The sequence below is a fragment of the Pelodiscus sinensis genome, chromosome 13, assembly GCF_052426305.1.
Source record: "Pelodiscus sinensis isolate ZL-2025 chromosome 13, ASM5242630v1, whole genome shotgun sequence".
In the NCBI taxonomy this organism is placed as follows: domain Eukaryota; kingdom Metazoa; phylum Chordata; order Testudines; family Trionychidae; genus Pelodiscus; species Pelodiscus sinensis.
Genome location: NC_143064.1, coordinates 45,566,968 through 45,590,188, shown reverse-complemented (window position 1 = coordinate 45,590,188; position 23,221 = coordinate 45,566,968). Strand labels below are relative to the sequence as shown.

The following is a 23,221-nucleotide window of genomic DNA, read 5'->3' as shown; positions in this document are numbered from 1 at the left end:
ACCAAGGAGACATGAAGAATTTAGATATTACCGCCTAGGCAGGAGATACACACACAAATAGCACCCATCAGGAGCATGACAGAGCACAGTGCCAATACCAGAGGTGTCCAAACAGGAGGTAAAGCATGCAAATTCCTGAGCAAAAGAAGTTGTCGGAAAAATACCATCAGGCAACAATTTTATCAGGGAGGGAGCATGTAAAGTTATGCACTGCTGTTAATGCAAGGAGGTATACCATGCACAACCATTACAGCCCATGGGAACGATGCAATACAGGCAGCTGTGTATTTAAGGCTCCCATCATTACGGAGACAGCACCATATGCAGGTATCACACCACCCAACGAGCATATTAATGCTACAGAGCAGTCAAACTATGTGGGGGCACAGACCACACTACTAGGAAAGAGGCGGCATTCCACAGGAGATGGAGATGTAGTTACTGCAGTGACTACCCAGGGGGTTATGCTGAACGTGGAAATGAGCAGGAGTGCCGTGCTGAACGTGGAAATGAGCAGGAGTGCCCACCAGATCATGACAAATTCTGACATAAGTGCAAGGGAATAATATGATGGATGCAACACCAAGCACATGTGTTGTTATGGGGGCTCTCCAAACGCAGCACTGAACTATGCCGTAGTATTCCATAAGATGACGCCTGCCAGAGGTGTTAGCTGAGGCAGTGGCACATGCAGACAACACTGTGGGAGCTACCCAGGTATATCCCCGAAAACCCTCAACATCAGAACTCATGTGAAGACACTGTTGCAACAATGGCACCTCATGAAACACGAACCTGTGGACTTCCTCGGTAACATGCTTCTCCCACCCCTGCATCCCTTCCCAGATGATTCACACTGCACAACCACTCTTGCCTTACAGGGAAGGATATTATTTTGCTGGTTGAACGGTATCACCGGGACAACAACAGCCTGAGCATGGACCCGTTCCAAATAGGTCTGCGAAAGGAGTCCCACGCTGAGCGCACCTCCATTCTTGGTGAAGACAATGGCATCCTTTCCCAGACGCATGGAGCCTGACTTGAAACCATTACCATACACTCCAATGGATGGGTGGTTCTTCTTCACTGCTTTGTCTGTGAAGCCAAAGCTGCAAATCATAGTCAGTCAGTCAAGGGGAAAGCTGTCTGAAAGAGGGCAGCAGGAAGAGGAACAGATGGAGTAAAAAGCAATTTTAAATGTGGAGCTCCCTGGTGGTCACCCAAAGAGCAATAGGCAAATGAATAATACTTGGCTTAATACAGCACTTCCCATCTGAAGATCTCAAAGCACTTTGCAAATGGAGGTTCAGGGAGGTAAAAAGACTAGCTCAAGGTCACTCTAAGCAATGGCAGAGCTGCAATTAGAACCCTGTTCTCCTGATGTCCGGTCCTTTGCTCTAATCACTTCACAGTGGTGCTTGAATGTAAGTTTTATAATTAACATTTCTTTAGTGCCTTCTGCCTAAGGACTTCTAATTATGCCAAAGGCATAAAGATCAGCTGGATGCTCTTGCTGTTGGTTCCTAAAGTAAAAGTATCAAGTAAAAGGTCCAGCAGGGACCCCCCCCCCCCCAGGAGAGGGGCTGCTGCTGGAAAGAGGGCAGGCTGGGGAACTGGCTTTTAAGCCAGCTCTCCCTAGTACCAGCTCCTGCTTCCCCATCTTCCTCTTGCTGCCTCTAATACAGAGGTAGCGGGGGGATGGGGAGGGAGAGAAGAATGCAAGTAGTCAATTCAGCTTCCCGATAAGCCTAAGGCTTATCAACGACTCTTTAAAACCCCACAGAGCACCACAACGAGCCAATGACAATCAGGATTAGACCCCACATGTCTTCTCCTCACTGTGCTCTAAGTACTAGACTATGCTGCCACAGCAGGCATCTGACAAACCAGCATGTTTACCCCGCAGTAGGGATTAGCAAGACCGAAAAGGGTCCAGCCTCCCCTCCCATCAGATCAGACAGTCAAGGCCAGTTCAGGTATCTACCACGCCTGCTTCCCCGATTATCAAGGAAGCATTTGTCTTCACTGTTCACGTTTCACTTCATGAGTTACAACAGACACCACCATGCCTCACTGATACTGCAATTACATCACATGCTACCTCAATGAGATCGGCCTCACACACCAGTAGAGCATGATATGTGAAGTAAGAAAAACGCCAAGATATTGCAGCCATGCAGTTTCAATCAGCAGTGCATCTCCACGACTGAGTCTCCTGTGATCCAAACTACTAAAACCAGCTTGATAAAGAATCAATCTTGACATAAGCCCACAGCACCATTCCATTCTGCCTCTAAAGCACTGCATGTCCCACTCACCTATTAACTTGACACTTAACGGTGTCTAATCAGGAGAGACTAGAGATGGAACCCTGATAATAAAGGTGGTTCCTTGAAATGTAAGCAACCTTTTGGGAGGGAAGGGAGAATGGGGGGGGGGGGAGATCACGAAATTCCCTTTCCTAGTCTCATTATCTATCCTCCATGTAAGTATCTATGTGCCGGCAATGCTGGGCCCCTCCATCTAATTCTCTTTTCATTCTTTCTTCAATGTGCATGGGTGAGACACCCTCACCACACCCAAATGACAGGAAGGGTGAAGAAGTGATGTAGGAAGGAAAGATGGTTACTTCGTGGCTTTGCCACACCTCATTCTAGCTCACTCTGGATTAGTCTTGCATCAGATTTGGAAAGCATCTCCCTAGTTCTAGGAAAGGATTTTGCAATGAGCTTTCAATGAGAAATTATTAACAGATAAAAGAGGCCTACTACCCTCCCCCTCCCCCAACTCAATTTCACAGTCACTTCATATTGACACAACAGAACCTGAATTAAGAGACCAAACCATTGCTTTCCTCCCTGACCACACAGAACAGGAAGGGGCTAAGGCTTCTGGTTTTCACTTCCTGAACCCCTCTGACTTTTCGGAAGAACTGTGGTTTTGTGTTCACAGAATGTAAAGAAATGATAGATTCTCTGCTTCTGTCCCCCACCTTCTCTTATCTAGCACCAAATTGTTGCAGAGGAACGACCAAACCGCGCACTACCCCAAGTGACTATCTGCTTTGCAGACTGCCTTCTGGAAACAAGGAAAATTATTAATAGGGCTAATGGAAACCTGGAGGTTACATGGCATTTGTTCTGAGAGAAAAAACAGAACAGCACAATGAATGGTGCAGTAGCATGCAAGTGAGGAGAAATTCCCCCAGACGTACTGGAAATGCAACTGAACGAGGGCTTGGTGATGCTCCAAGGAAAAACAGACATGAGCATAAGACTTAGGAAGAAGATGGAAATGTGTGACTGGTCCCAAAGGAACAGACATCTGATGCTCCCTGAACATCTGCAAGGCACAGAGGCATAAAGGAAGCAGCTTGCACAGGAAGATGCAGAAGCAAGTTTTTACTATTTTCTAGCCTGATAAGACTCCTGAAAAATTAACTGCCAGTTTGAACATGCTACTTGCAACGTAGATAGCACTCACTATTTATATTGCTTGGTGTTCAAGATACAGATTCAATGCCCTTCTCCACCCTCAGTAAAGGATGATGATCACATGGCCTCAGTATGAGGAATAAACCTAAACTAACCTCACCAAGAGCAAATAAGATCACCTTGCATCACATCCTGAAGTTTGTTGAATTCAGGCTGTCGCAGACCTAAGTGGAGGGTGGAGACTCTCCTGGGAAAGCCAAATGTTGAGAATTTTACCTTTGAAACCAACTGCAAGAGTATCCAGCTGATCTTTATGCCTTTGGCAGGGGATGGGATGAGAGGTGGTATCTTAAGAATGTTACTGAGTGCTTGAGATAGAAAAGGTAATGTTACACTTAGGCATATTTGATAATCTATGAAAAAAAAAGTACCAAATTAAATTTTATTTTTTTAAAGTTAGTTATATAATAAAAATTGAAATGGACTTGAAATTCCTCACTGAAGAGAATGGGTAAGGTAGTTGGGGTCTTACCAATGAACACCAATCTGACCTACCAGATCCCCCCTATCAACACAAAAGGAAGAATAATTCTATATGGACTCCCCCTGACGGTTGGAATTACAAAATTACCTATTACAAAGATAGCTTCCCCAGTTATCACCTCTAATACCATTAACTCACAGACATCTACCCTTCCCCACCTCTAACATCATTAACTCACAGACATTTACCTTCCTTCCCCCCCCCCCCCATCCCCCTTCTGTTCTGAAATGTGATTTGTCCTTTTCATATGTGTTCATTTTTTTTAATTGTATCCTTTGGTATATATGGTTGTGACTATTTTCTTCCACTATTTGATCTGAGGAAGTGGGTCTGGCCCATGAAAGCTCATCATCTAATAAACCATCTTGTTAGTCTTTAAAGTGCTACATAGTCCTGTATTTTGTTTCAGCTACACCAGACTAACACGGCTACATTTTGTTTCAGCTACACCAGACTAACACGGCTACTAACATGTTCTCTAAAACTGTGAGCCATTTTAACATTCTGAGGACAAGGGGGACAAGATGGGGAACTCATTGTTACCATGTGTCCTCAAAAACGAGATCACGGATTCCTGATTTCATTTACTAACTCCAGGAGACATTTGTTTATTTTATTCCCTGCCCCATGTACTGCAGCATGGACTCTTGCTTAGTGCATATAATTCATGCCAAATGACTTCAGCTAGGCCAGGGACAGGTTGTTACACGAGGAAGCCCATGCATGCAACAGCCCTTAATGTAAAAAGTCAGACGTCCCTGGACCATGCACTGTATGTTTAATAAAAAGCTCATGGGAGGGTAAATCTAAAAGCAGTTATCTTAGTATTTTGCACAGTGTGTGGGAGAGAAAGAAAAGAGAAACCACAGGGAGTGCTCATGTACATTTGAATCAGGATTCCTGAAATCCTGAACTCTGGGTCAACGACAACGCTTGCTTGCAAGATCTGAATCCAAGGTAGCAGAATCATACCAAGGTGAATTCTTAGCTTGTTACCTGAGCATACGGTGAAGTTTGTGAGGTGTCATTCCAGCACCATTATCCGTGAAAGCCAAACAAAGTTCCCCCTTGATCTCCACAACATCAATGCAGAGAAGCTTAGCTGTCACACCAGGATCTGAAGCATTGTCTGTGGAAGGAAAAAATCTGGGCAATTAGGTATACTCATTGCTGACACACAGATCTCCTTTTCTTCGGATCTAAGAAATGAAAACATTCTTGAATCCTGCTTCTCCCAAGTACAGGGAAACGCCCGATAGAGGATACATCATAAAAATGGCCAAAAAAAGGTACATTTAGCTCAATCTCGTGTCTGCCAACAGTGGCCCAGGAGAGGTGCTTCAGAAGGAATAAAGAGAACAGATAATCAAGTGAGCTCATTCCCAGCTTCTGGCAAACCGAGGTTGAGAGCCAATGATGGACCTTACCTCCAGGAGTATATCTAGTTCTTTTATGAACCAGTTGATCCTTGGCTTTCACAACATCCTCTATCAAAGAGCTCCAAAGGGAGGCTGTCCATTGTGTAAAGCAGGGTTGGGGAACCCAAGGCCCAGTCCCTAGCTTGCCCGGATCCAGACCCTGAGACCTGGGGCTCCCCCCAACTCCTGCCAGCATTGGGGAGCTGATGCTGGTGCTCTGGCCCTGCAATCTCCCCATAGTCCTCTCAGTGCCAGGCTGGAGTGCCAGCCCTGGCTGCCAGCTGCGAGATGGGGGCGGGGAGTCTCAAGTCTCATGGGCCAGAGTTAGTGTCTGGATCTGATTCACAGGCTATGACTGGCAGGGGGAGGAAGTTGCTTCTGCACCACTCCTGCCCAGAACCCACATCCCAAGCCTGCTTCCAGGCAGCCCCCCTTCCACACACTGAACCCCTCATTTTTGGCTGTGGACCTCCTTACGCTCTGCTGTGCAAGGGGAGCGTGGGAAATGTCTTTCTGCTTCTCTGTTAGGGGTCACGTCAGTGAGGGTTTGGGGTTCTTTTTGGTTTTGCTTCTCACTTTCGTGCAGCCCCCAACTGGTTTCTCTGTGGATGAGCAGCCCCCACCCAAAAAAAGGCTCCTCACCCCTGGGGTAAGGGAATACTTCCTTTTGTTTGTTTTAAACCTGCTGCCTATTCATTTCATTGGTGACCTCTACTTCTTCAGTTAGTAAATAAGGAAGTGTTGTTTAGTCCTTTTTTATTTCTCCACACCAGTCTTACCCTGAACACTCTGCCAGGAGCTCCAGCGCCTCACTCTGACCCCCCAGCCATGGCTACCAGAACCTTGAGCAGTCCGCCAGCACAGCTACCAGTGCTTTGAGCAACACCCAGTGCCCTCCAGCCCCCACCCTGCACTCCACCACAGCTACCAGAGCTAGAGATGTAAGCAATTAGTCCAGGAGTGGATAAAAGGGCCTCTGGGGGCCAGAAATAGCCTGAGAACGCCCTGCCACTCCCCAGATCCATCAGGGCCTGGGGACGGGGGAGTGCGCAAAGTCAACCACCAGAGTTGACTAAGTGCTGCACACCCCTTGCAGGACGGGGACAAGGTGAGAGGAGACTTTGCGCGCTCCCTCCACCCCCAGGCCCTGACTGACCTGGGGGCAAGGGGAGCACAGGAAGTCTCCTTCCATCACCAGGGACGTGGGCACCAAGACTTTATCACATCCACCCCCAAGTCAATCATGGTCTGAAGCAGGGAAGCATGGAAGTGTCCTGGCCCTGCCCCTGCCGGGGAAGCCCGGAGCCACTTCAATAATTTCTGAAGTGGCTCCCTGTCTAAAATTATTGCCCACCCCTGGACTAGTCAAGTAGTCGACTCCCCGACAAGCCTAGATGTATCAGGTAATCGAGTCACTACTCAACTAGCCGCTCCCCACCTAGTAGAGGCAGCAAAGTGGGGGAGAGGAGCCGGCACTTAAAAGCTGTTCACCCCAGCACCGTCTCTGTGGGGGTCAGAGAAGTAACGGGAGACCAGGCAGGAGCTGGGAATCAGCTGTCCCGGCTTTTGCCCAGTCCCAGACGCTGCACTTCTGCTTTTTAAATGTAGTAAGAGCCGGAAGGGCTGCTCAGGGCACTGGTAGCTGTGCTTGGGGGGGCAGAGTACGGGGCTGGAGGGCCCTGGGAAGTGTTCATAGTAAGATGGTGGCTCTGCCTGGAGGCTCTTACTACATTTAAAAAGCAGAGCCACAGCAGGGCTAGCTCTTGGGGGTGGTGTGAACAGGGACAGCTTAGTCCTGGCGTGCACTGCCCCAGGGAGCTAATCCCACTGGGGTTCTGCAGTTTAAATGGGGTAGCGAGCGCCCTTCCCTTACCGACTGATCGAGTAGTCGATGGAAATTCCATCGATTAGCCAATTAGCTGCATTTTAACAACCTCAACCACGGCCCCCAGCACAGCTACCACGGCCCCCTAGCCCTGCCCACCAGCACAGCTATCAGTGCCCTGAGCAGCTCCCAGTATCCCCAGCCTTCTGCCCTACCCCCAGTGCCCTGAGCAGCCCCCCACTGCCTTTCAACCCAGCCCCCCCACACCTCCCAGCACCCCACCGCAGCCCCCAGGCACACCTCCCCACAGCTCCCAGTGCCCCCCCTACCGTAGCCCCCAGCCCCACAGCTCCCAGTGCCCCCCCCACCGCAGCCCCCAGCCCCACAGCTCCCAGTGCCCCCCACCGCAGCCCCCAGCCCCACAGCTCCCAGTGCCCCCCACCGCAGCCCCCAGCCCCACAGCTCCCAGTGCCCCCCACCGCAGCCCCCAGCCCCGCCCCCCATAGCTCCCAGTGCCCCCCACCGCAGCCCCCAGCCCCACAGCTCCCAGTGCCCCCCACCGCAGCCCCCAGCCCCGCCCCCCATAGCTCCCAGTGCCCCCCCCGCAGCCCCCAGCCCCGCCCCCCACAGCTCCCAGTGCCCCCCACCGCAGCCCCCAGCCCCGCCCCCCACAGCTCCCAGTGCCCCCCCGCAGTCCCCAGCCCCGCCCCCCACAGCTCCCAGTGCCCCCCCGCAGTCCCCAGCCCCGCCCCCCCAGCTCCCAGTGCCCCCCCGCAGCCCCGCCCCCCGCAGCCCCCAGCAACCCCCGGCTCACCCAGCAGCTCGGCCATGGCGCTGAAGGGCCGCGTGTGGCTGGTGCTGTTGCTCTGCAGGTAGCGCGGGCTCATCTGCGGGGAGAGCGAGAGCGGGGGTCAGGCCGGGGCTCCCCGCGCCGGGCCCCGCCCCGCGCCGCGCCCCCGCCCCACCTACCGCGCTGAGGCGAATGCCCTGCTCCGTGTTCAGCCTGCGGGCCATGGCGCCGCCGAGCCCCCGCTCCGGCCGCGAGCCCCCTGCTCCCGCAACCTGTATGGCGGCCCCTCCTGCCCCGTGCCGTACGGAAACATGGCGGCCCCCACGGCCAGCCCGCCGCCGTACAGCAACAGGGCGGCCGCCCGGCCGGACACGCCCCTCGGCCCGCCGTGCAGAAAGATGGCGGCGTCCGCGGGGGCACTTCCGCCTCCCAGTGGCCACATGGCGGCCAGCTCCGGCCCTCGCTGCGCGCTCGCCCCCTGCCGCCGGGGCGGGGCACTGTGCTGTGCTAACCCCCCCACCCCATCGAACAGCACGAGCTGTCAGACCCCCCCCCCCCCCATTAGATGCTTTTAAAGGGCCATACCGCGTTTTATGGCCTGACTGGAGTTTTGAAATTACCCCACCCAAGCCCCAGGCATGCAGGGAGCAATTAGCACTTGCCCAGAGGTATTAAGGAAGATGATTTTGGACCCGGCTGGGGGGGCACTCACCTAATCTGCCTGTCCCCTGCCCAGCAGTTCATCCTGTCCCCAAGTCCCACTATCAGCTCCCTATGATCATTCAAGGCTACACACCTTCTGGGAAGCGTGGGCATAAAAGGGGAAAACTGAATGTAAAGACTCACTCATGAAAGGAAACAAAATGGATACTCTGGACTAGGGATATAAAATCTCGTTTAATCGGGTAACTGGTTATTAGCCATTCATATCCCTAATCAGGACCTACCTCTAGCACGTCCCTCTGTTTTCTACTCTTGTCAAGTGGAAGAAAATTCCATCTTCTCTGCTCCCTCTGAAATTCAAATCCCTGCCCGTGTTGAGCTTGGAACCATCCCCTTGGTGACACACAAACATTCTGTGACAATGTGAACTAAGCAGAATGGGGCCGCCAAACAGAGTCCCAAAGGAACTCTGGGGTTTGAAGAGTCCAAGAATGCTCCTCAGATGTGCCTAGCGTGTGGCTGTTTTGAAGAACTAGGCCTCCAGGGTTTGCAAGGTCTCAGGGGTTTAGGACTAAAGCCAGAGAGTTCTGTTGTGGTGTGTAGAGCATTCGTCAAGGATGCATGCAGTAATACCTCTGCGTTCTGCTTTGCTCCAAAGTCACCCTCTAGCATAGGACACTGCACATCACTCCCTTTGACGTTTGAACTCAGGCCTAGATTTTGCGCACGGCACATGGCGAAAGGCTAATGAGAGCTGACAAAAGAGACAAGAGCCAGAAAAATCAAACTGACAGGCTAGGGGGAGACTAGACAAGAGGATAAAACAGCAACAGACAGCTGGGTTACTGGCTGGCTGCTAGGGAAAGGAACCAGCTGTTATAGGGACTCCGCATCTCTTCTGGGTGCCTGGCAGGTGTTGCTCAGCTCACCTCTGTTAAAGCCATAAAATCTGGTTCCATCAATCAAAGGGATCTCAAATGCTTCTCTCCAAAGACAGGCAGGTTGGTGGAGAGGCAGCATTACAGTAACCTGCCATATTTATTGACAGAGGATGAAAAATATTCCTGATGAAAAACAGCATAATTCTTAGAAAGCAACTGAACATTTATATCAACAGCAGCTGGGAAGCTAGCTGGGAAAAAAAATCACAAAGGCCACCAATCTCTGTGATTCAGAGCAATAGTGGATCAAAAGTGAGGGGTCGCGAAGTTTTCCCACTCAAGTAGCATAGTACAGGTTGAACCTCTCTAGTTTGGCACTATAGAGATCTGAACCAGAGAATTTGCCGAATCACAGCAGGTCAATATTGCCTCGCTGCATTACCAGCACTTCCACCGCTTACTGGGCTCTCAGAAGAGGAGGAAAATTAGAGCTAAATAAGAGCACAGAACACGGAGAACCGGGACTGATGGCTGGAAACAAATTTTATGGGACCGCAGGAAACTTGGCCACACCTATGTTAAGTGGACATCTGGCAAACTAAAATCATGCTGGACCATGGATGTTGCTGGACCAGACAGTTCTGGACCAAAGAGATTCAACCTGTAAAATCAAAAGCATTGGTGTAGCCAAGTGGCTATGGGGTGACAAGAGGGGCATTTATGCCTTCTTCCAAGCCCTCCTCTGCTATCCACTGTCAGAGAGAGGCTCTCAGACCAGACAGACCATTGCTAGTCTGCTCTGGTACAGTAACTTGTGAGGAAGAAGCGAGATCTCTTATGGTCTATTCTGCAAAGCACAACACATATGGTCCTAAAGAATAGGGCCTACCTAGAAGGCTTCTGCAGTCTCCAAAAAGATCTCCCCTAGGCAAAGGAGATGGTGGATGCAGCTCTCCTAAGGTACTGAGAGGGCGAATGGTTCAAGAGCATCTGGGGAATAGAGACACGCACGAAGCAAATAGAACTGGAACACATTTATTCACATATTCGCTCCCCTTACAGGTCACCACAACAGAGAGAAAACAGGAGGGAAACGCCATCACGTGCGACAGAGGAGATGGCCAGCTGGTGTCCTGTCCAAACAGCATAAAGTTGTGTGATTAAAATCCACACAGAATGGAACACAGCACAGGCCTCATGCCTCGGCGCACGCTGCCCGGGAGGAGTGTTCAAACACACAGCAATTTAAGATCCTCAGGCTCCCTCCAACCAGAGTGTCTGTCATCAAGCCACTCGGCGCAGCATCCCCTCTGCCGCAGGCCGGGAGAGGTGGCCTCTGTTCCTGTCATCCCAAGGGTCACCTCTGCTCACGTGGAGTGAGGTGATTTCTAGCTTTCATCTGGGCCTCACCGGAAAGAACCGAGCTCCCAGGACTCCTCTGGCCTACACTGGGATTCAGCTATCTGAGTGCGGAGCTCAGACTCCGAGACTTAAGGAGACTGTCCCAACAGCCGAGTAATGCAGCATCATGTTCCACGCACGCCTCACGGATTACTTGTCCTCTAGCTAGTAGTGGGTTTCTCTGCACGGTCTGTGGCGCACAAGCTGGGGGAGGCAGAGGCAACACTTGACGCCTGCTCCTTGCTTTTCCCAAACTCTATCACCAGCGTCTTCCCCAGCAAGCTGTAGCCGTTCACCAGCAGCATGGCTTCCCGGGCAATCTCGATGCCTGGAACAGGAGAGGCGAGTGAGCTCAGGTCACAGGCACATATAACTGCTCATACAATCAGCTCTGCTCTCCAGCCCACTGGTTCAAGTACAGCCCTCAGGACGAGGATGTCTCCTCCTCGCTCTTTCTGCTGTCTTCTCCATGCACAGAGCTGTAGTGCTGGGATCTCAGTGTGGGAATGCCAGCACTGATCGAACGTGGGATAAGGAATCCCGCTCTCAGACCCTGAGGGGCCTGGGATTCGTCACGCGGGCAGCATGGGGATGCTGAGGTCAGATCGGCATGAAGCCAAATTCCCCCCTCACCCCAGGGAGCATGGCCCTTGTAGCACTGTGCACTGCAGAATGGACATGGCACCGTCATGAAAGATCTGTGGGATGGAGCAGAGCGACTCACTGGGAAAGGTAATGAAGGCCTGGCCCCTCATGCGGCCACTCAGCAGGCGGAACTGGATCGGTGGGCCGTCGTTCTCCTGGAACCGAGCAAACAGCGAGAGCAGGTCTTTCACCGTCACCCGGGCACTCAGGTTCTTCAGATACAGCACCTAACCAGCCCCCAGAACAACGGGGCAGGAAGAGAGAGTCACCTCAGCCATGTGTGAGAAGGGCCCTCTCTCACCCCACTACAGCCCTCCCCCACCGTCACCTTGTCGGCTGTATTTTAGAAAAAAACTTAAAAAACAACCAATAGTCTGGTAGCACTTTAAAGACAAACAAAGCATGTAGATAGGATCATGAGCTTTTGTGGGTACAGCCCACTTCTTCACATGACCGGAGTGTCGCATGTCCAGAACCAAAAATAAATAAGGGAAGGAGGGCAGGGACGGTGGGGAAAGAAGGAGACCATTGGAGGGTGGGGGGAGAAAAATGTCAAAGGGAAAGTGGAGCCAGTCTGTAACAGGAAAAACTGAAAAACAACAAACAGTCTATTAGCATCCTAATATCACGCTATTGGATGGCTGGGACATTATCAGCCAACCTACAAAAGTGCCTATGGTTCTTTATGTCTGTGTAGAATCTAGTGTTAATACTCTTCCTTTACACAGCAAACTAATAGTTCTTATCTGCCTCTTTTAACTATCTAGTCTTTAGGTGCTAATAGACTATTTGTTGATTTTCAGTTTTTCCTGTTACAGACTGGCTCGGCTTTCCCTTTGAAATGTATCTACCCTCTGCCTCTTTTTCTCCCCCCACCCTCCAATTTTTTCCTGTTTTCCCCTCCGTCCCTGCCCTCCTTCCTTTATTTATTTTTGGTTCTGGGCATCTGACACCCCAGTCATGTGAAGAAGTAGGCTGTGCCCACGAAAGCTCATGATACCATCTACATGTTTTGTTCATCTTTAAAGTGCTACCAGGCTATTGGTTGGTTTTTAAGTTTTTCCTGTTACAGACTACCCCTCTGAAGCTTTTGTGTTTTAGATGACAGTCACATATAGGAGAGCATCTTGCGGCTTCTCTGAAGATCTCTCACACCATATCTACATAGGTTCCTGTTTACTCCCGTTATTTAGATCATGAGCTCTTGCTGGCTGTTACACAAGGTTTACACACAGCATTCAGCAACGGCACATTCAGACTGCTCATGACTAGCTATGGAGGAGGCACTGTGTGTGTCTAGGTCTTCAAGGGTATGTCTAGACTACATGCCTCTGCCGACAGAGGCATGTAAATTAGACTACCCGACGTAGTCAATGAAGCGGGGATTTAAATATCCCCGGCTTCATTAAAATAAAAATGGCCGCCGCGCTGTGCCGGCTCAGTTGATCGTTGGCACAGCGCAGCAGTCAAGACACGGATCGGTCCACAGGGAACACATTTGTCAACCGCTCCTTTATGCCTCGTGAAACCAGGTTTACGGGATCGGTCGACAAAGGCGATCCCTGTCAACCGATCCATGTCTTGACTGCCGTGCTGTGCCAACGATCAACTGAGCCGGCACAGCGCAGCGGCCATGTTTATTTTAATGAAGCCAGGGATATTTAAATCCCCGCTTCACTGACTATGTCGGGTAGTCTAATTTACATGCCTCTGTCGGCAGAGGCACGTAGTCTAGACATACCCCAAGAGTCAAAGATCTTCCTCCTGCCATCGTCCATCTGGGGCTAGCTTGGAAGCACGGCAGGCAGTTAGGTACCCCAGGAGTATTTAGGCAGGGAAATCTCTTCTGCTGACTCCAAATTTCCCCCTTTTCCCCTAGCAGAGACTACTCCTCCTTTGGCTGGGAGGTGACTACACACACCGATTTGGTGATGCTCCATCATTAGCAAGCAGGAATCTGTACCCATTATAGCAGTCTGCCCATGAGCCTTGGCATCCATGAATCTAGCACGGGTGCCAGAACAGCTTCCCCAGAGCTCTGCGTCAGGGCATGGTACAGTAACGAGGAAGGGGAAATATAGCACTTTATTACCTTCAGCTCGGTGCTCACGATACCTTGCTTGGCTCTCCCGGCTTGTAGGAGGAGAACCGGGAGATGCTCCTGATCTCCTCCTCCGAGAGACGATTCTTGCGGATCTCCTCTTCTGGGATGAACTCTACAGGCTCCTTTACAGTTGCAGGCCCTTGGGTGGGTCGCTGGGCCACAGACTCCGGTGGTTTCACCCTGGGGAGACTGGGACCTCCATCTTCTTCTGTCTGCTCTCCATGGTCTGGAAGCTGGGTGGTATCCTTTACCAGAGAGCCATTTGGGGCCGGGAAACAAGGCAAGCCTGGATCACTTCTTGCAGACTCGGATTCCCTGGGCAATGGCTTTTTTAGCATCTCTTGACAGACACTCTCCAAGTGACCTATGGGGTCCTTCTCATCCACCATCCGCTTCTGAGCTTCGTCTAATCCACAGCAAAGGAATATTAGTGACATGACAAAACCCACCACCACAAGTAAATGAATAGCTCACTAGGGACAGCCACAGCCTGGGCCCCAAAGACAGGAAGTTCTGCTTTGGAGCAGCTCAGTCCAGCCTCTGGCAGGAGTCTGGAAGTTACTGAAAGGCAAAATGTAGGCTGCCTGCAGTGACTGATGGTATTCCAGGAAGAACAGCAACTCTACCACAATGCTTTCTATCAATGCTTTATCAATCATCCTGCAGACTTGATAAGGAGCTAATCTGCCTCTTGATTTCGATATGTTCTAGAGACCAGCATGCGGACTGGTTTCTCTTGCGCAAGAGCCAGTCTTCCTCATTTTTTTTGGAAAAACAGCTCTTGTGCAAGAGGGGGTTTTGCACAAAAAGGAGCCGTCTACACAGCTCCAAAAGCCTCTTGCACAAAAACAGCTGCTAATTAATTAATTATGCACATGAAGCGCGGCGATATTCTACTCTGTGCTGCATTTGCATAAGCTTTAGCGGAAGAAGGCTGCAGTACAGACGTAGCCCTAGCTTGGGGAGATCTTTTTGAAGCTCTTCACAGTCTGCTTTGGTCTTAACGATCTTGAGCCGTTCGGTATCATCTGCAAATTTTGCGACCTCACGGTTTACCCCCTTCTCCTGATCATTTATGAATATATGGAATAGGACTGGTCCCAGTATGGACCCTTGCAGGATCCCACCAGTTACTTCTCTCCATTCTGAAAATTGACCATTATTCCTATCCTTTGTTTCCTATCTTTGAACCATTTATCAATCCATGAGGGGACCTTCCCTCTTATCTCATGAGAGCTTACTTTACTTCAGAGCCTTTGGTGAGGGGACCTTGTCAAAGGCTTTCTGGAAATCTAAGTACACTATATCCACTGGATCCCCTGGGCCACATGCCTGTTAACCCCCCATCAAAGAACTCTAATAGATTAGTGAGGCATGATTTCCCTTTACAGAAACCACGCTGACTTTTCCTCTACAAATTAAGTTCATCCATGTGTCTGACAATTCTATTCTTTGTTATAGTTTCAACAATTTGCCCAGTACTGACCTTAGACTTACTGGTCTGTAATTACCAGGGTCACCTCTCGAGCTCTTTTTAAAGACTGGCGTGACATTAGCTATCTTCCAGTCACTTGGTATACATAAGTTGATTTAAAAGATAGGTTACAAACCACAGTCAGTAGTTCTGCAATTTCACATCTGAGTTCTTTCAGAACTCGTGGGTGAATGCCATCTGGTCCTGGTGACTTGTTACTGTTAAGTTTATCAATTTGTTCCAAAACTTCCTGTAATAACACCTCAACCTGGGACAATTCTTCAGATTTGTCATCTAAAAAGAATGTCTCGGGTTTGGGAACCTCCCCGGTATCCTCAGCCGTAACGACCAATGCAAAGAATTCATTTAGGGCAAAAGGAAATTCTCTCTCCTTTCACGTAGCATTAATCTAGGCTGCTTCTTGACTTTGTTACGCTGCTCTGAGCTGGGGCGCTGACACCAGAGCGGTCAGTCAGCGGGCAGCTGCACTTCCTGGACTTTGCAGCTGTAGGTGGGAAGGGGAATCAATGTCATTAGACTGTCAGCTCTTGGGGCAAGGGCCATCTCTCTTGCCTGTGTTTGTACAGCGCCTAGCACAGGGGTCGGCAATAATTTTTTACCAAGGGCTACTTCAGACATTTTTGAAGTGGCCCTGGACTGCACCAGAAGGGGCAGAGCCTCCAGGGGAAGGGACAGGGACAGGACACTGCTCTGCTTCCCCACCCACAGATCATGATTGGTCTGGTGGTGGAGAAGCGAGTGCCGTCTTTGCCCCCCACCCGAGGTTCCCCCAGGTGCCTGTGCCCCTGGCGGTGGGAGGAAACTATGTGTGCTCCCCCCGCCCCCAGGCCAATCAGGGCTTGAGGCAAGGGGAGTGCACGAAGTCTCCTCCCACCCTGCCAGGAGCCCGTGGCGTTTCTAAGCACCATGCGCTCCTTGCAGGGCAGGGGCCGGGCAGAGGAAAGTTCATGTGCATCCCGCCACCCCCAAGCTCTGATTGGCCTGGGGGCGGGGAGAGTGGCAGGTCCTCGGCGGGCCAGATCAACCTGCTTGGATCCAGCCTGCGGAGACTCTTTTGCCCACCCCTGGTCTAGCACAATCATCGTCACAAAGGCGTTTTTAAAAATAAGTCGCGAGAATCCTGCACTAAGCGGGGAGGGGGTTTACAAACAAAACCTCATTGTTTTGCTTGCAAAACCTGGCCATGATCTGGCATATGATGCAGTTCTGAAGTCTTCTAGAGCAGTGCTAAGCACCACTGCATAAGGGTCCGGCTGTGTGAAAGAATACAGCCAAGGGGCAGGAGAAAAATGATGTTCAGGTGAGAGAGAGTGTGGGGAAGTGGAAAGGACACTGAGCAGGGAATCAGGACACGTGGGTTCCATTTCTGACTCTGCCACTGACCTTGCAGGATGACCTCGGCCAAGTCACTTACCCGAGTCAGTGTCTCTCCCACCCTGTAGCTATTTTGTATATTTAGCTTGTGTGTGTTCACACTGCCTAGGATGATGGAGCACTGATTTTGGTTGGGGCTCCTGGGAAGCACAAATAATTAAGAGAACCTGCTTCTATTAAACATACAGGCTGAACTCTGCCTCCAGCGACACCTCTGGCATCCCAGTGAGCCAACAGGGTGGGACAGGCATCAGAGAGTACAGAATTCAGCCTGCTGGCGGGGGCTATCCATTCTGACAGTGGCTCTGTGTGGGCTCATATGTTAGAGATCCCTTTAAACAGTCTGTTCTGGCAAGATGTGCTTAGCCACAGGAAAATAGCTCCCTCCCACTCCTCCACCCCCCAGCACACAGTGTAGAACTGGAACCATTTCTTCAGGGAGAAAGGGCAGGAAGCAAACACTCCAGACTGCCCCAGATCTACATTCATAGAATATTTCCTCCTGTACTCTTCGGTAAACAGTGAGTTTCTCCCACCCTGCCAGCAGCGCAGGTGGCATCGGGGAGCCTGTGTACCTTGATGGTAGAGCGCCCGCAAGAAGGAGTGACGGTCCGTCCCCTGGAAGAGCGCGTTCTCAATCTCCATCTCCCGCCGGCTCAGCTGTTTGCTGCCAGCAAACCTCTGCGGCAGGGACAGGATGCGCTGGTGTTCTGCGATCTTCTCCTGGATGGCTCGCAGCCGTTCCTGCGTGGCTTCCGGGGCTGCCCCCAGCCCGGAGCCCTGAAACACAACAGCAGCATCGCTCAGGAGAAAACCCGCCTCCCTTTCAGAGCGATGCTGGAAATCCAGGCACTGATTAGGGGCAAGAGCTACCCCAAGGGGGGCGGGCTCGAGAGCATCTGTTATATCGGAGGAGGGCAGAGACAGCATCGTACTCAACGCTGGGAACACACCACTCGGAGAAGGAAGGTCGAAGCAGCTCATTCGCGCCTGAGCTTCCTGCCAGTTCTGATTTAATTCACTTTGCTCCTCGTTTACAGGGCGTCCCTGCTGTCAGTCGCCCCGGTATACACCCATTCCACACGAAAGGCGCTGACGTTTGTAGGAACGGATGCGTCATAAGTCCTCCCATTCCCCGCTCTTAAGTCGCGCGCAAAAAAAAAATGGCGCAAACAGAAGTCAGCTGTGGGGAAAAAATTCCTCACTTTAAGCGGTTTCGCTATAAGTCCAAGTTTTTTGGACTGTATCTTGGACTTACAGCGAGGACGGTCTGTATTTGTATCCACATACCCAGTGCTCAGTTAAAGGGAGCCAGGAACATTGGGGTAACAGCTGCACCTGGTTTCCAATTGATTTGTGCATGCAGCTCTCTGGTACGTAGATGCACTGTTAGTTATTCCTTGGTAGAACGCTTAGGGTGCTTTAAAAGCTGTCCGGCGATTTGCACATGCGCAGATTACATAGTTTGTCGAGCCTTGACTATTATTAATACGCTCTGCAGAGCTTTGGACTGCAGGCTCCTTTAGGCTCTAGATCAGTGTTTCTCAACCAGTGGTACGAGTCCCTTAGGGGTACTCGAGAGAAATCTGGGGTGTACGTCAACATAACTGAAGCGTGGAGAACACTGCATTTTTTACAGCACTTTATTACTTTTGTACTTTTTACACCCAAAAATTTCATTGCCCGCCCGGCTACGATTAAGTTGTTTAAACAAATGTGTTGCAATGGTAGAAAAAAAAATGGTGTCTCTGGAAACTGTAGGTACTTATAATCTTTTTTAAAGGGGTACTTTATAAAAAAAGGTTGAGAAACTCTGTTCTAGATGGCTCTCTCAGCTGGGTCCTGTAGCTGGTGGCAAAGCTCCTGCCTCACCTTATCGGCTGCCGCATGGTTCTTCCAGAGTAGGATCTCGGAGTCCGAGAGCCCCAGTTCCCGAAGAGAGGCTGTTTCTTGCTCACTCTCCTGCAGGGCCTGGAACTGCGATAAGGTCAGAGTCCCTGCTGCTTCTTCTCCAAAGGGCTTGTAAAGCGCGGCTGGGGCGAAGCATCGCCGCTTGGACACGCACCTGCAACCCAAAACAGCAGCCCCGCTCTCTACCTGCACCAGCATAGCATGGCACCGGAGAGGTTGTGCTTATGTCCTAATACCCGAATACTTTTGTTAGTCTTATAATGCCACCAAACTTCTTGTTTATGTTACTTCTATAGATGCTGTCCTCTGTAACCTGCCCCTTGTGTTTGCCCCATTCCCAGCCTCTGACAAACAGAAGCTAGGGACACTATTCCTACCATCCTGACTAATCAGAATCTATGGACCTATCCTCCATACATTTATCTAGTTCTTTTTTGAACCCTGCTAAAATACTGGCCTTCACAACATCCTCTGGCAAGGAGTTCCACTGGTTGACTGTGTCACGCTCCAAAGAGTCATGCTCCAAAGCTCAGCACTTGAGGGAGACACAGCACAAAAAGCTCTGGTTGTGCAACCCGCTTCCATCTGTTGGACACTGATTCAGACTCGCCTACACCAATATCTCAGCAGCCGCATGCGACAGCATCAATGCTGCTCCAGAATCAGAACGTGCTCTGTCCGCCAGCATGGGAGGCCATCAGCTACACCGGCCTCTTGTGCGTAGCCGGCTGGTTCAATACTCACTGTTCAATGGAAACAGCAGTCTCAAGCTGATGGTGAAGGAGGCTCTTCAGCTGCCGCTCTCCTTCTGTCTCCAAATCCTCCAGAAGAAGGTCATCACTAGACAGGCTGCTGTTGACCCTGGGCTCAGAAAAAAAACAGCGAGTAAGTCAGTAAGTTGCTGAGAGTGCTTTACTCCCTACACCTCCACATCAAGCGTATTAATATTCTGCTTTCCAGCCCTTTGTTAGAACACAAGGAAATCAGTGAGATAGTCCAGATGGGCTATCCAGAACAAGAGGGAACTAGAAATAACCGGCAAGGCAGAATGCCTCACTGATGTCCATTAGAAAGATGCACAGATGATTTTTAAAATATCCCACAAGCATCATCTTTTTAGTCATCCGTCATCCTGTAATGTTTAGTTACAGAAGATCTACTTTCATAAATGACTCCTGCCTAGCTTCAAATGATTCAGTGCAAAAAGGAAAGAAAAGCAACCTCCAAATCAAACACAAAGCCAGCGGAGACGGTCAAAGAAAGCAGGAAGTTGGCGGCATGCTAGAACATAGTTACAAACTGGATTAGCAACCGGCCTTTCTTAAGGGAGAACTTGCTCCATGCATGGAATAGTGCCCCACGTTTGTTATTTCGTACCGAATTTTAAAGGCCATTGTTATCTACTGTTCTGTGATTGTTTCCGTCTCTCAGCGCCTGTACCAAGGTCAGAATAGGGGACGGGAAGAAATTGCTGATTTACTTCTCAAGCCCCATTCACAATCTTAAAGGCTGTTTCTGCTGAAGTGGTGAGCAGTGAAATGGTAACAGCGCAGACGTCTGACCCGTATTACGATTTAGGCTTTAATACTGTATTGGTATGAATGAAGCAGCCCACTACTATCTTTGGGCCGCTGTTGTCAGGCTGCCTCTCAGCTCAGGCGGTGAGCCAGGCACTGGGCAACATCTGGGCTTTTCCACAACAATCACAGCTAGAAACTTCCATTTGTTTTGAAATGAAAGCTTCAATTCCGTTGACCCCTAGAGACGCGCTGGTATAAGAGCAGCCACACGGATCAGAGCAATGGTCCATCAAGGCCAATATGCTCTTTCTGACCTTGGCTGGTATTAGATGCTTCAGAGGGAATGAACAAGACAGGGCCAATTTCAATTGATCCAGCCCAGTGTCCAGGCTTTCTGGCAATCAGAGGTTTCAGGACATGCTCATCATGGAGTTGGGCTCCTGATCACCTTGGCTAATTGGCACTGATGGCTCTATCCTCCATGAACTAATCTCTTCTGAACCCAGTTATACTTTTGGCCTTCACAACAGACTTTGGCAACAAGTTCCACAGACTGACCGTGCATTGGGTGAAGACCTACTTCCTTATGTTTGTTTTAAGCCTGCTGCCTACTAATTTCATTGGACGACTCCTAGTTCTTGTAATGTGATGGGGTAATGCCTTCCCGATTCGCTTTCTCTGCACCATGCGTAATAGTATAGACTTCTGTCATATCTGCTCATAGTCATCTCTTTGCTCAGATGCACTGTGCCAGGCCTTTTAATTTCTCCTCAGAGGGAAGTTGTTCCCTTATCATTTTTGTTGCCCTTCTCACTGCTTTTTCCAGTTCTTGTATTCTTTTTAGAGGTGGGGCAACCAGTATTCAAGGTGTGGGCATATTTGTACAGCTGCATTATGATCTTTTATTTTATCTTCTATTATTGGTTGTCGTGCCAGCTTAGTCTGGAGCCCTGTGTTAAACTGGAACTTCCTTTAAAAAAATCTCTACCAGAGTTTGCCCTTGGGAAAGACACCCCCGCATCTCACGGAAGCTTTTAGCGTATCGTGTCAAGGGTACTGAAAGGGACCGGAGATGTCCTTGCCCTGTCTTGCTTCCAGGCTTTAAGAAAAACGCTAAGTATTGTGGGATTCGCACAAGATACAATCACAAGTGTTGGCAACGCTGGGATTCCTGTACAAACAGCTGCCTGCATTAGAGTCTCACAGGAAACTGTGTACAAGGAAACCATCCCCCCAGAGCGCCCTCAACCCCCACTTTTCCTCCCCCAGAGCACCCCCAAATCCACAGCCCCTACCCCCCATCCTTCCTCCCAGAGCACCCCATCCTTCCTCCCCCACCTCCCCTCTGTGCACCCCGAACTCCACAGCCCCCCATCCTTCCTCCCAGAGCACCCCATCCTTCCTCCCCCACCTCCCCTCTGTGCACCCCGAACTCCACAGCCCCCCATCCTTCCTCCCAGAGCACCCCATCCTTCCTCCCCCACCTCCCCTCCGTGCACCCCGAACTCCACAGCCCTCCATTCTTCCTCCCAGAGCCCCCCATCCTTCCTCCCCCACCTCCCGTCTGTGCACCCCGAACTCCACAGCCCCCCATCCTTCCTCCCAGAGCACCCCAATGCTGCATCCCCATCCTTCCTCCCCCACCTCCCGTCTCTGCACCCCGAACTCCACAGCCCTCCATTCTTCCTCCCAGAGCACCCCAATGCTGCATCCCCAGCCTTCCTCCCCCCGCTGCCCCTCCCCTGAGTGCACCCCGAACTCCACGCCCCCCCCCCCCATCTCCCTTCTTCCCCAGCGCAGCGCCCGTCCGGCTACATGATTCCCGGAAGCCTCCCCCTCACCTGCGCATGGCTCCGGCCCCTTCCAGCTCAGGGCCTGGACTGCAACTCCCAGCAGCACCGCGCAACCCGCGTGAACGAGCGAGGCGGGCCCCGCCCCATGGGCTTCTGGGAGTTGTAGTACAGTGAGGCTCAGCCCTGCCCCCGTCGCTAACCCGCAGGGGAGTCCTGCAAGCTGGCAAGACGGGGGCCTGTCCTCTTCTTCCCTGCGCCCAGCCCTGCTCCCCATGCAGCAGATCCCAGGGGCTTCCTCACAGCTAGATTGGGGTGCCTGAGCCCCAGCATGGCCTGCTATTAGTCAGCATGTTGAGTATGGTGTGACAGGCACCAGCCATGATCGGAGCCAAGCGCCATACAGACACCAGCAAGTCCTTCTTACACTGAGGCTGGGTCTAGACTGGCAAGTTTTTCCGCAAAAACAAACGCTTTTGTGGAAAAACTTGCCAGCTGTCTACACTGGCCGCTTGAATTTCCGCAAGAACAGACTTCTTACTGTCTGAAATCAGTGCTTCTTGCAGAAATACTATATGCTGCTCCCGTTCAGGCAAAAGTCCTTCTGCGCAAAAGGGCCAGTGTAGACAGCTCAGATTTGTTTTGCACAAAAAAGACCCGATCGCAAAAATGGCGATCAGGGCTTTTTTGCGGAAAAGCCTCTAGATTGGCACAGATGCTTTTCCGCAAAAAGGGCTTTATATGTATAGCAACTGCAGGCCTGTTCCTGACCGGGCACTAGTGTAACTTCAGGGGGTAGCTGAGTTAGTCTGTACAGGATAAACTTAAAAAACAACAAATAGTCGGGTAGCACTTTAAAGACTCACAAAACATGTGGATGGGATCATGAGCTGTTGTGGTCTGAAGAAGTGGGCTGTGCGCACAAAAGCTCGTGATACCATACGTTTTGTTAGTCTTTAAAGTGCTACCAGACTATTAGTTGTTTTTTAAGCTTATTAACCTCAGCAAACATCAGGAGCATCAGCTCAAGTGATGGGTCAGCTAAAGTGATAGGGCAAACCAATGGAGCGGGAAGGGTAGACTGTATTACCAGCTCTATCTTGCAATCTTATAAGTCAAGCCTGCCGAACTCGGAAAGCAACAAGGGCCATATTACTCCAAAGAAGACAGCTGCGGGCCACAAGTCTACACTTGGCCCCATGACATTTCGTCTCTCCTTCACCCTATCCCCGCTTGGTGTCTTCCCCTTTCTCCTGACCTGCCCCTCTCCCCTCAGCACAAGCCCCTTCTCCTCCCCTACCTGGCTTCTGCCTTTTTGAATCCAGCGGTCACTGACCGTGACATCATGTCACGCCAGCGTCCTGGCATCTGCCAGCATCCCGCCCTCTGGCTCACACCCCGCCTCCTCGCGCCAGAGCTGCACCTA

At 50.9% G+C, this 23,221-nt stretch overlaps 2 protein-coding genes across 4 annotated transcripts in view; both read right to left on the bottom strand.

The window, feature by feature from the left end:
- Positions 1-9,047, bottom strand: part of MORC4 (MORC family CW-type zinc finger 4) — a 31,633-nt gene extending 22,586 nt beyond the window's left edge. Inside the window, exons 1-4 of one of the 3 annotated variants that reach the window (XM_089781667.1) lie at positions 8,959-9,047; positions 8,036-8,108; positions 4,975-5,107; positions 893-1,109 (exon numbers count right to left, since the gene is read on the bottom strand). In XM_089781667.1, coding sequence (XP_089637793.1) covers positions 893-1,109; positions 4,975-5,107; positions 8,036-8,108 — 423 coding nt within the window. In that variant the 5' untranslated portion in view covers positions 8,959-9,047. Of the gene's footprint in view, positions 1-892; positions 1,110-4,974; positions 5,108-8,035; positions 8,109-8,190; positions 8,351-8,958 lie in introns of those variants that run through there. The other 2 variants (XM_089781666.1, XM_089781668.1) reach the window with 2 other exon arrangements.
- A 1,529-nt stretch (positions 9,048-10,576) lies between these two features.
- Positions 10,577-21,989, bottom strand: RBM41 (RNA binding motif protein 41). The gene is made up of 7 exons (XM_006137458.5): positions 21,847-21,989; positions 19,230-19,346; positions 18,447-18,639; positions 17,150-17,354; positions 13,717-14,111; positions 11,681-11,828; positions 10,577-11,284 (listed from the first exon to the last, which is right to left on the bottom strand). The coding sequence occupies exons 1-7, from the start codon at positions 21,852-21,854 to the stop codon at positions 11,118-11,120; spliced, it is 1,233 nt and encodes a 410-aa protein (XP_006137520.3). The 5' UTR covers positions 21,855-21,989; the 3' UTR covers positions 10,577-11,117.
- Positions 21,990-23,221: the final 1,232 nt, after the last annotated feature.

Bases quoted from the DNA above. Each gene is read 5' to 3' on its own strand.
- RBM41 (XM_006137458.5), bottom strand. The intron at 14,112-17,149 runs GTACACAGGCTC...GCTGTGGATTAG, and splicing joins GCGGGCGCTCTACCATCAAG to ACGAAGCTCAGAAGCGGATG. The intron at 11,285-11,680 runs GTGAGTCGCTCT...CTCCTGTTCCAG, and splicing joins GGCCTTCATTACCTTTCCCA to GCATCGAGATTGCCCGGGAA.